We start from the raw sequence: 13149 nt of genomic DNA, 5'->3' as shown, positions 1-13149 counted from the left end.
CTCCCTTTTCGTGGTTCCCGAGGGGCCTCGTAAGGGTCTGGCAGCCTCCAAGGTCGCTGTGGCTCGGTAGATTCGGTCGGCTATTGCCATGGCCTATTGGTCCCGGGCCGGGGGTTACTGCGCACTCCACCAGGGCGGTGGGGGCCTCCTGGGCTAGGCGCAATAGAGCCTCTGCATCACAGCTTTTTAAGGCGGCCACCTGGTCGTCCTTACATACCTTTACAAAGTTCTACCAGCTGCACTCTGTGGCTTCAGCTGATGCTTCCCTCGGGCGCAAGGTATTGCAGGCTGTGGTTCCTGTTTAACTGTTGGACGTTTCTCTCTGGAGGTGCTGGTCTTTCCCACCCCATGGACTGCTCTAGGACGTCCCATGGTCTGTGTCCCCCAATGGAATGGGCGAGAAAAGGAGATTTTTTGTGAAACTCACCTGTAAAATCTTTTTCTCGTCTTTTCCATTGGGGGACACAGCTCCCACCCATTCTTGTCTGTTGCAGGAGGGGTTGGTTCAATTCTGTTGGGACCTTATGGTTAACGGCCCCATGGCGGTATTCCTCGGTTCTGTTTTTCTTTGTTAATATTTTTTTTTTGGTCTCCTTCTCCTACTGCTTTTGCACGCACTGAGGTCCTCCTGTTGGAGCATGGGGGTATAGCCAGTGGAGGAGGAGCTGTTTTTTATTATTTGCATAGTGTCTCCTCCTAGTAATGGCCTAAGCTATACCCCATGGTCTGTGTCCCCCAATGGAAAAGACGAGAAAAAGATTTTACAGGTGAGTTTCACAAAAAATCTCCTTTTTTATTAACAGATGTTTCAATAGATGATCTATCTAATGAACAGGTTATAAAAAGTGGTCTAAAAGGCAGTGATGGGCAGCAAATTCCTTTACAAAGCATACACGTCAAAGCTCAATTAATGGACCTTGCAGCTCAGGTACTTGTGACTTTTAAAATATTTTTTTCTTTTGCTTTATAGATGACCTAGAATCTTTCAGATATATCAACTAATGTGTCTTTTACAGGTGGTGATTTTCCAGACCTATAAGAATAATTCTGACTTCCCTATTGAGGCAAAATATGTTTTCCCTCTGGACAGTACAGCAGCTGTATGTGGTTTTGAAGCTTTTATCAATAGGAAACACATCATAGGAAAGGTATAATAGTTGGTTTCACTAGATTTTTGTTTAACATACTGTTTTTAATTTGTCTAATGATGTAAATAATTTTCCGCAGGTAAAGGAAAAACAGCAGGCACATCGAGAGTACAGGACTGCTATCAGTGAAGGACATGGTGCTTATCTCATGGATCAAGATGCTCCTGTACGGTTTCAAAACACTACATTGTGTTAATGTTAAAATAATCTTACTTGTATGGCTACCTTCACACTCGCGTTTTGGCTTTTCGTTTGTGAGATCCGTCTTGGGCTCTCATAAGCAGTCCAAAACTGATCAGTTTTGCCCCAATGCATTCTGAATGGAAACGGATCCACTCAGAATTCATCAGTTTGTCTCCGTTCTGCCTCCATTCCGCTCTGGAGGCGGATCCATCCCCAATTGACTTTCAATGGTGTTCAAGGTGGATCCGTCATGGCTATAGAAGACATAATACAACCGGATCCGTTCATGACGGATGCATGCGGTTGTATTATTGTAACGGAAGCATTTTTGCAGATCCATGACGGATCCGCAAATAACCCTAGTGTAAAAGAAGCCTTACATAGAGAGTTGAAATCAAAGTATGTTTTAAGTCAGGACTCTTAAAAATGATGAGGAACTGAAACAAGATCCAACATATACAGTGGCATGCAAAAGTTTGGGCACCCCTGGTCAAAATTACTGTTACTGTGAACAGTTAAAGGGGTTTTCCGGGATTTTAATATTGACGAGCTATCCTCAGATCAGTGGAGGTCTGACACCCGGCACCCCTGTCGATCAGCTGATTGAAGAGAAGGCTTCCTTTCATTGTTTACCTGCTTTCGGTCAACATCGCAGCAGGCAAGCAGGTGTAATTACACAAAGCCGTCCTATTCACCTCTATGGGACGGCTCGTTCCTATATACTTGAGTAGGCTAGAGCCGTCCCATAGAAGTGAATGGGATGGTTTCTTGTAATTACAATGAAGGGAAGGCTGCACTGGCACAGCACTCACCTTCTCTTCAACTAGCTGAAGGGAATGATAGGGCATCAATATTAAAATACCAGAAAACCCCTTTAAGCAAGTTTTTATTTTAATCTTTTACACTTTCAAAGTAACAAAAAAGGAAAATGGCCCAACACAAAACTGTTGGCACACTGCATGGTTAGTTACCTAGTAGCACCCTCTTGGCAAGTATCACAGCTTGTAAACACTTTTTGTAGTCAGCCAAGAGTCTTTCAATTCTTGTGTGAGGGATTTTCATAAATTCTTTCTTGCAAAAATCTTCCAGTTCTACTAGATTCCTGGGCAGTCTTGCATTCACTGCTCTTTTGAGGTCTATCCACAGATTTCCAATGATGTTCACACCAGGGGACTGTGAGGGCCAGTAGGTAAAACCTTCACTTGCACCTTTTGAGGTAGTCTATTGTGGATTTTGTGTTTAGGATCATTATCCATGTCTAGATGCCATCCTCTTTTCAACTTCAGCTTTTTAACAGCTGGTGTTATGTTTGCTTCCAGAATTTGCTAGAATTTCATTGAATCAATTCTTCCATCTACCCGTGAAGTGTTGCTCTTGCCATTGGCTGCAACACAACCACAAAGCATGGTTGATCCACCCCCATGCTTAAAGGGGTTCTCCAGGCTTTTAATATTGATGACCTATCCTTAGGATAGACGGAGGTCCGATACCCAGCACACCCACTGATCAGCTGTATGAAGCTGTGTGCATGTCCCGCCGCCCTTCTCTTTTACTGCTCGCTGCTGCTTTGCCATAGACAGCAAGAAAAGAGACGGCACACTGCGCATGGCTTCCCTTCATACAGCTAATCGGCGGGGTTGCCGGGTGTTGGACACGCGCCTATCCTGAGGATAGGTCATCAATATTAAAAGCCCGGGAAACCTCTTTAATATCCTGCTAAACAATTTGATCACCTAAGGCAGGGGTGTCAAACTCAAATTCATCGGGGGCCGCATCAGCAGTTTGGTCACCCTCAAAGGGCCGGTTGTATCTGTAGGACTATGTGTCCACTCTTTATTATCATAAATTATTGTCACTGCATTCAATTATTACAGTTTTTTGTAATAAAAAAATATATATATATTGTGTGGCACAGTGTAGGCTATATGTGTATAACAAACATATTTCACATGAAAACTTACAGTTACTTGGCTTGGCCCTTGGGGATCTCGGACGCCACTTCAACACTTTGGCCGGGGGCTCGGTGGAGCTGATGAGGTGTTTTATCCTAATGAGAAAGATTTCATAATAAGTATTTGGAGAAGGGGCAGAGGGATAGCAGAGCAGGGAGAGGCTGGTGCTGCTACTAGGGGGTCATACCATGGGGGAGTAATAAAGCCCACCATAATGCCCCCCCCCCCCCAGTAGTAATAATTCTCCTTATAATGTGACAGTGCAAAAAATACCCCCTTGTAATGCCCCCATTTGAGCTAATCTCCTCATAGTGCCCCCATAATGTGCCAGTATAAAATACCCCTATATAGTGCCCCTAGTAAATGACCCCATAGTGCTCCACACCCTCCTTCCTCCTAGTGCCCCCCATAATGTACCAGTATAAAATACTCCAGTAGATGCCCTCAGTGTCCCCCATAATTTGCAAGTATAAAATACCCCTTCTTAGTGTCCCCCGTAGATGACCCGATAGTACTCCTCTCCCCCCTTCCCCATAGTACCCACCATGTGTCCCAGTATAAAATTGTACTGTACAGAGAGCCCATATAAAATACCCCTTCTTTGTGGCCTCAGTAGATGCCCCTATAGTGCCCCCAATCATGTGCCAGTATTAACAGCCCCCCCCCGTGCCAGTAATAATAGCCCCCTATGCCAGTAATAGCAGCCCCCTGTGCCAGTAATAGCAGCCCCCAGTAATAACAGCCCCCATTAATAAGAGCCCCTCTGTGCCATTAATAACAGCCCCCAGTAATAAGAGCCCCTCTGTGCCAGTAATAACAGCCCCCAGTAATAAGAGCCCCTCTGTGTCAGTAATAACAGCCCCCAGTAATAACAGCCCCTCTGTGCCAGTAATAACAGCCCCCAGTAATAACAGCCCCTCTGTGCCAGTAATAACAGCCTCCAGTAATAAGAGCCCCTCTGTGTCAGTAATAACAGCCCCCAGTAATAAGAGCCCCTCTGTGTCAGTAATAACAGCCCCCAGTAATAACAGCCCCTCTGTGCCAGTAATAACAGCCCCTCTGTGCCAGTAATAACAGCCCCCAGTAATAACAGCCCCTCTGTGCCAGTAATAACAGCCCCCAGTAATAACAGCCCCTCTGTGCCAGTAATAACAGCCCCCGCCAGTAATAACAGCCCCCCCTTTGCCAGTAATAACAGCCCCCCCTTTGCCAGTAATAACAAACAGCCCCCCCTTTGCCAGTAATAACAGCCCCCGCCAGTAAAAGTATTGTACATAATAAAAAAAATAAAAAAAACACATACTTACCTCCATGTCAGTGATGCGATGCAGGCCTCTTCTGGCCTGTGTCCCACGCTGTATGGCTCAGGCAGCGCGATGACGTCATCGCGCCGCCTGCGCCGGCCTCTGATAGGCTGCCGGCCTAGTGCCTGCAGCCTATCAGAGGAAGGGAAAGGGACACGCCTCTCCCTCCCCTACCGCAGCACAGACAGGCATCTGTATCGCTGTCCTGAGGACGGCGATACAGATGACTGGAGATGAGCGCTTCCACAATGGAAGCGCTCATCTCCCTGTGCCCAGCCGCCGCTGCCAGCTCGCTCGCCTGCCGCATATTACACTGCGAGCTGTCGGCCGCCCGGCGCCCCTGTTGCTATGGCGCCCTGTGCGGCCGCACAGCCCGCACACCCCAAAGGCCGGCCCTGGCTGCGCGGGCCACATGACGAGGTCTGGCGGGCCGGATTCGGCCCGCGGGCCTTGTGTTTGACACCCGTGACCTAAGGGAATGAAGCTTAGCCAAGGGTCGAGGTTCAGCATTCTGTTTGTCCTATTGCAGACAGGGTAAGGGGCACACTACTACTGCAGCCAGTTGTCTGACAGCCACACACAGGGCAGTAAGGAGGAGGAGGGTGGACATGGCTGATCTGTAGATACACAAAAAAGATTTCTTTATATATTTCTCAGTTTTAATTGTAATTTGAGACAAAATAGGATATGAAGGGTTTTCCAAGATTTTAATACTGATGACCTCTTGATAGGTCATCAGTATATGATCGGTGGGGGTCCGACACCCATGACCCCTGCCAGTCAGCTGTTTGAGACGGCACTGGTGCTCCTGGTAGTGCCGCAGCCTTCTAGCAGCTTACCAAGCACAGCTCCGTACATTGTATTGTTTAGCAGCTGTGCTTGGTATCGGTCTCTGTCCCATTCACTTTTTTTAATTTTTTTTATTATCAGTATTAATGTTATTATTTTTTTCATTTTCTGCGTTTACTGTTCTTTTAAGTTGTACAGATCTTTTTAGTATATTCAGTGTTAGGTATACAGTTTTGCTGTCTCCTAAGTTGACCATACTGACCATTTATAAACCAGCGGTGACTTGCCAAGACTAATAAATCATTTTGCTACTTCTGTTTTAGGATGTATTCACAGTGAGTGTGGGAAATTTACCACCCAATGCAACTGTTGTCATAAAAATCACCTACGTTATGGAGCTCAGCTGTGACTATGGTTCTATTACTTTCTCAATTCCTGGAAGTGTGGCTGAATGGCAAGAAGACAAAGCATTAAAAGAAAATACCCAGGTAAAAATATTGATTTGAAATTCATTTTGTTGTAGGTTTATCAGTTCAGTAGTTCATGACTGGAACCTTTTTGTTTTTTTATAGGATATTTTAACAAAAGTGGGCATTGATAGTGACATGGCAACAAAGGGGTAAGTTTGAAAAACCACTATGGAGTTATTGTGTATCATTGTAGTGTAATGTAACTTTATTCTCAATAGTACTTTATTTTGCTCAGTAGTTTTATATGTATCCTATTGTTTTACAAACAGTCATGGCTCATATTACTTCAATATTATATTTCAATACCATATTACTTCTACACTACTCACAAAAAGTTGGGGATATTTGGCTTGTGGGTGAAATTTCAGGATGAACATAAAATGCACTCTAACCTTTACAGCTGAACTTAATGTGACCTTCTCTAAACTTTTGAATGCACATGTCCAACTGTTCAGTGTTTGTGTACTTTTTGCACAACTTGCTGTTCACTAACAAGGAGCAGAATTCACAATAGGTGTTTCAATCACATAAGAAATAGAAATGGGCGGCACAGCCTATGTCCCATCAAAAATGCCGAGGCGTCCCCGTAACTATGCCTCACTTCAGCGGGTGGTGCTCAAGCCATAACAAATTATAAAGTCTATAGATGAATAGAATATAGTAGGCAGCACTCAACAATGTAGAAAACAAACTTCTTTATTGTCCATAACGACACTCACAATAAAAGGCAGGGGCGGAACAGCTTTCATACAGTCAGGTAAGCGGCGACGGCCGTTTTGCGCTCCCGCGCTTCTTCAGGCCACCAATGTTGGCCTGAATTCATCTATGGACTTCACAACAGGTGTTTTATCTATGAGTCACCCAATAAATTTCTTGGTGCAATCAGAACTAGTATTTAAGGGGGGCGTGGCCTAGCGGAGCATGTGAGCAGACGTGTGTGGCAGAGCTCCTCCGCTACCTCGGTTTTATTATCCTGGAAAACGATAGAATCCACGCTCATCTTGTACATTCCTGACCGGCCGGGCATTGAGGAATCCCCCTGGCTTGTGGGGGAGGCTGAGCACAGCTAACATGACCCGCAGAAGGGAGGAGAGAGGATTGGAGAAGGAGAGCCAAGATGGCGCCGGAATCACTCCTGGACACTCAGGTCGCGTCTCTGAACTCCAAAGAGAGGCGTCAGCTAAACTAGAAAAATACGCCAGATTATCTGGGAAAGGCACTCCCAAGAAATCAGTGGCTACCGGAGATCTGTCTGATGTGGATACTGATACTGAAGGGCCTGACCCGGATAATATTCCGGCGGCCCGATCGAATCGATTTTGGCGCTCTGGCTGCTGCTAGCGATCGTTTGCCCTCAGACGCACCTGACTCTGATGTGGAGGAGCCGACATTAAAAGACGTCATGCAGGCTATAAATAGATGTGGCAGGTCGCTGAACACTCTTACTATGCAAGTAGGAGCTATCAAGGAAGATGTCTCCATAGTGCGGCACGACATGAAAAAATTTGTAGACTGCACGACTGCCCTGGAGGGCCGGATGGGAGAAATGGAGGATGCCGTGTCCCCCTTATCCAAAAATGTGAGGGATCATTCGGTGAGACTGGACATTATTGCAGCAAAACAGGACGATTTGGAAAACCGATCCCACCGAAATAATGTCCGGGTGGTGGGGCACCAGAAAAAGTGGAAGGCGGCAATCCGTCTGAATTTTTTGAATCCTGGCTACGGGAGAACTTTGGTGCGGATGTACTGACCCCTTTATTTGCCGTGGAGAGGGCCCACAGGGTCCGTACACGTCCTTTACCCACCGAGAACAGTCTTGATCAAGATTCTACACTATAGACATCGGGACATTATTCTACGGAAAGCGCGTGAAAAACCAGACCTATCTATAGATGGACATAAAGTGGCACTCTTCCCAGATTATTCGCAAGAGGTCCAGAAACGAAGGGCCAGATTTATTGATGTGAAGAGACGTCTACGGACATTTAGTGTGTCATATTCTATGATGTACCCAGCTAAATTAAGGGTGGCCGCGCTGGGGACCACGCATTTTTTCGAAGATCCGAAGGAGGCGGCAAAGTAGATAGATCGCCATGAGAGGCAGCTCGCAGCGGAACACGACTGATCCACAAGTGAAGAAGCACTATTGCGTTTTGCTTAAGGTCGTATGATGCTGGTGATATGGCTGTGTTTGGGTGTGAGTGATCAGGAGTGATATGGTGTATGATGAGGATATATGAATAGGAATCTGACAGTATTATCACTTGATTGTGTAATCAGTTAAATGATGTTCTTTCTGCAAGTGTATTCTCATTTGATTGACCGAGGAGCGATGAATGAGGAGACCCTGATTTCATTTTTGTGCTCTCTGTTTAGTGGTCACGTCCCCAAGTTTGGGTTTTAGGTACACTCTCGACTTCCTTTCCAAGTGACAGGAGGAAGTGTTTGAACACTCAGCTATCCCCAGTAGTGTATTTCTTCCCACAGGCCTTATTTAGGTGTTTTAGTGGGACCTGTTGCTGGAGTGGCTGCTGTGCTGGGTGATACCTTAGAATGTTCGGGAAGAAAGTTTGGTGGAGGAAGGTGGGGGGGATGTTCTGTTTAACTTCAATGCACGCACTATGTATGAGGGTTAAGGTATTGGTACAAGGTCGGATTATGATAGGATGCATCAACATGTTTGCCTTCCTGTTTTTTTCAGGCACGCCATTAGAATAACCCATTTCTGTCAATTTGAGCATGGCAGGGAGAGTTAATATATTCAGTTGGAATGTACGGGGGATCAAAGATGTTATTAAAAGACGGGCGGTCATGGACTGCATGAACCAACACCAACCATTGATCTGCTGTATTCAGGAGACTCACCTTACCTCGGACCAGACCAAACTGCTTTCCCCTAAGTGGGCGGGGCATTGTTTCCATTCTACCTTTTCGTCCTATGCTAGGGGGGGTGAGTCTCCTGGTACACAAATCGATTGCGTTTACCTGTATTGCCAAAAAGGTAGATAATGAGGGGCGATATGTCTGTCTACACTGTGTGATTTCCACAACTCCATGTATTTTAGTGGGAGTGTACATCCCACCACCATACTCACCGGTTGTACTTAAAGGTATACTACAATTTATAGCAGACATACCCGATATACCAGTTATGTTACTTGGACTTCAATAACATTATTGAGCATAGCCTAGATAGAATGGGGGTGGGACAATTATCCCAGGCAACTGGATTAACATCTTTTGGGGTTCTCATGCAAGAAGCTATGTTGTTGGATTTCTGGAGACTGAAAGATCCGTTAATGAAGCAGTTTTCTTGCTGCTCTAGCACTTACAACTCTTTGTCCAGAATCAACCTTATCCTTGGGAATGCCCTTATGGGGCAATTTGTGAGGAATATACAGTATCTTCCACACAGGATCTCTGATCACTCACCAGTGATTAGCGGTGATTGACTTTTGCCCGTCGCGAATACATAAATGTGGGGGTTGGAAGTTTAATCCTTATTGGCTACCTCTCTTACCAGATGCTGGCGGAATTGGAGAAAAGCTTAAGGAATTCTTCCAGTTTAACTTGCCATCTGCATCTAAATTAGTAGTGTGGGAGACTATGAAAGCGTTCCTAAGGGGCTTGCTCATAGCAGAGGTTAATAAGAAGAAAAGCGAATCCAGAGCCTGCACTAGGAAGTTAATTCTGGAGGTTGAGGCAGCAGAAGTGGATTATATTTCTCATCCACAAGATGTTACTAGAGACAAATGGAAAGAATCTCAACAAAAATTGAATGACAGGTTATTAGAGCAGGCGAAAAACAAGCGGTTTTTCCAGAAACAGACCTTTTATGAGGAGGGTGAGAGAGCGGGTAGGCTTTTGGCATTGATATCTAAGGCCCAATTACAAACTACGTATATTGCAGCTTTGAGGGATACATATGGCGCTATTCAAACTGAACCGCCACAGTTGCTTCAGATCATGTATTCTTTTTATTCCTCACTATACCAATCTAAATTGAGAGTTATGGATTCGGAGATTGATCAATTTTTATTACCCTTAGAACTGAATACTCTGTCAAGTGAGCATAGGGCACTACTAGATGGTCCTATTACTGTTCAAGAACTAGAGGTGGCATTGGGTACAATGTCTAATAACAAAGCTCCAGGAAGGGATGGTTTACCAGCTGAAGTATACAAGCGTTATTCCAGCATTCTCCTTCCCCAATTACTGGAGGTTTGTAATGAGGTCAGCTCCCTGACTCCATGAATGAAGCAGTCATTGTGTTATTACCCAAACCCGGCAAAGATGTTCTTGAGGCTGAATCTTATAGGCCCATTTCTCTACTCCCGGTCGATATTAAACTTATGGCAAAAGTCAAATCGTCTGAACTCAGTAATATCCACTCTAATATGTCAGGATCAAGCGGGCTTTATGCCTAATATGTCTACAGCGGTTAACATTAGACGTTTGTTTCTGAACATTCAAGCAACCCATGTCCACACCTCGACCGCGGTGGTCGCATCTCTTGACGCGGCCAAAGCGTTTGATAGCGTGGAATGGCGTTTTCTATGGCGGGTACTCAAAAGAATGGGTTTTGGAACTGAATTTTTATCTTGGGTCCAGCTATTGTATTCGGGCCCTAGAGCGGCGGTGAGGGTTAATGGTGATATATCTGACCCATTTCTGCTGTTTAGAGGTACTAGGCAGGGGTGTCCACTGTCACCGCTTTTGTTTGCAGTGGCAGTGGAGCCCTTGGCAGAAGCTCTAAGAATGGCTGCTACAGTCAAGGGTCTTTGGTACGGAACTAGGACAGAAAAAGTGGCCTTATATGCCGATGACTTGCTTTTATTCATGGATGACTGGGAGCAGTCTCTTCCTGCTGCAATGACAATCATTAACCACTTTGGGGATATGTCCGGGCTAGTGATTAACTGGTCAAAGTCCGCTCTACTGCCCTTAAGAAGTAGTAATAGTTTGCAGCCACCCACTACGGGAGGATTACAAATAGTCACATCCTTTAAATATCTAGGGGTGTGGGTTACTACAGATTTAGGTGACTATGAACGTCTGAATCTGATGCCAATGCTTGCTGAATTTCGGAAAAAGGTACAAGCCTGGAGCAAACTACCTTTATCTGTAATTGGTCGAGCCAATCTTTTGAAAATGATATTAATGCCAAAACTTTTGTACCTTCTTCATAATGCGCCAATCTGGGTCCTGCTTAGGTTCTTTAACAATGTCAATAAAATCTTTAGAGACTTGATATGGAGGGGAGGTGTCCCTAGGATTAAACTTTCAACCCTGCAACGGCCAAAAACACAAGGGGGGTTAGCAGTGCCGGACCCTTGGTCCTACTACATTGCAGCTCAGCTACAACATTTTAGGGGATGGGGAGATGTGTCTCAATTGATTAGTGCTGGCCGTATTATTCAGTATTTAATTCATCGTACGTGCTTATTGTCTGCTTTAGAGGATGGATCATTTTGTACTCATGGTACTCAATATCCGATGATAAATATGATGCATAAAGTATGGTGGAAAACTAAAGAACGGATAAACAGTAATGGGTATATTGCTTATACTCCTATATGGCCCAATCATATGTACGCTGAATTAAATAAGATTAATGGGGTGCTACAATGGGAGCAGTATGGGTTGACTAGGATGCCTCAGTTATTTTCAGAAAAGTAATTGAAGAGTTTTGATGATCTTAGAAAGGAATTTAACATTCTGCATAAATATTTTTACTTATATTTGCAGTTAAGACATGCTATTCATACACAGGAAAAACAAAGGAAGGTCCAACCGGCATCCAAATGTATTATCATAGAATATACGGTGAGAGCAGGTACCACTAGTGGAGTGATATCTCTTTACTATGACACACTCAGAACAGAAGTTAACAAGTCCAACCCGCTAAAATTATATGTGAAGTGGAAGGCAGATATTGAGGATCTAACAGAGGAAAAATGGGAGGAAATCCTTACTGATTTGCCAACGCTGTCACTAAGCGAGTCATATAGAATGTCTCAGTTGTATCTTTTACACAGGGTCTACAGAACGCCTACGTTGTTATTTAAAATGGGCTATAGGAGTGATGATATGTGCCCACGTTGTAATCTCACACGAGCAAACTTGATTCATCTTATGTGGAACTGTCCGCGTTTGAGGAGGTATTGGGTGGGAGTAGTGGAGCTTATAAATAAGGTTTTTCAATCTAGCTTAGAGGTTACCCCACTGACTTGTTTGCTTGGACTCGTGCTGGTACAAAGAGTCATGGTTAAAAAAAAGGTGGCTATTATGCGAATATTGTATCAGGCAAGGAAATGTATAGCGTTTTCATTGGATTGATAATTCAGCTCCTACGGTTCAGGAAGTAGTGAGTAGGGTACACACACTGGTTAAACTGGAAGAGTATGTCTACTTAAAAAGAAGCTCAAAAAAAAAAATTGAAGCGATTTGGTTTCCTTGGATTTCACATTACAATATGTCCTAGAGTGTATTTGCATGTCTTGGGTGTTGTGATAGAAGCGGGTTGTGAGTGTTGGGGAGTATGTCAGAATGTGGGTCTGCAGTTAATGAATTGATGCATGTGTTGAGATGTTCTGTGAACATATTTTGAGCTACTGGAATATATCAGCGACCTATGTCATATAACAGAAGAAGGTTCGGGATATCTTCAATTGGACTTTCCAACAACGGACATGGACTATACCTTTTGTCTTCTAAGTGGTCGTGCTCTGGGGAGGGGGGTGGGTGAGTAGGGGAAGGGGTGGGGGTGGGTGGGACAGGCGGGTTGTTGATGTACTTGTATTGGAAAATTTTTGAAAATGTAATAAAAAATTAGCTGATTAAAAAAGAACTAGTATTTAAACAGTCCTCCTCATCATGCTGTTCACATTTTGACATCATGAGACCAAGACGACACCTAACAATTGATGTTCACTATAAACGAAGCTGACACTCAACAGGAGTTATATCTTTGTATTAATATCCAACAATACTTTATACTATATATATATAAGGTTCCCTAATAGTATGACTATATTAGGTATTATGTATATAAAAATGTTGATGTTGTCACTTATATCTATACTTATAGATTATTTTTCCATTGTCACACAGAGTTTGATAAAGGTCTTATGACCGAAACATCACATTTTGGTGAAGTTGCCTTGCAAAATAAAAAGTCTGAACAGAAGTTCTCTACAGAGCGCTGTTGTTTATTTCGTTATTGTATGATTCTGGCTGGGAAGCCAGCACAACAAGCACAAGAGTGCCACGTCTTGTCCGTAATAACTATCATCAGGAT

The 13149-nt window shown here is 44.2% G+C and overlaps 1 protein-coding gene across 1 annotated transcript in view; it reads left to right on the top strand.

The window, feature by feature from the left end:
* The window catches only part of PARP4 (poly(ADP-ribose) polymerase family member 4), a 336611-nt gene that overhangs the window by 73871 nt on the left and 249591 nt on the right, over positions 1 to 13149 (top strand). Inside the window, exons 15-19 of the mRNA XM_040422464.1 lie at positions 804 to 928; positions 1017 to 1148; positions 1228 to 1314; positions 5700 to 5864; positions 5949 to 5995. Of these exons, the coding sequence (XP_040278398.1) occupies positions 804 to 928; positions 1017 to 1148; positions 1228 to 1314; positions 5700 to 5864; positions 5949 to 5995 (556 nt within the window). The remainder of the gene's footprint in view (positions 1 to 803; positions 929 to 1016; positions 1149 to 1227; positions 1315 to 5699; positions 5865 to 5948; positions 5996 to 13149) is intronic.

This window comes from Bufo bufo, chromosome 3 (assembly GCF_905171765.1).
Source record: "Bufo bufo chromosome 3, aBufBuf1.1, whole genome shotgun sequence".
Taxonomy (NCBI): domain Eukaryota; kingdom Metazoa; phylum Chordata; class Amphibia; order Anura; family Bufonidae; genus Bufo; species Bufo bufo.
The sequence above is the reverse complement of the archived record's forward strand: the minus strand, read 5'-3'. Positions and strand labels throughout refer to the sequence as shown.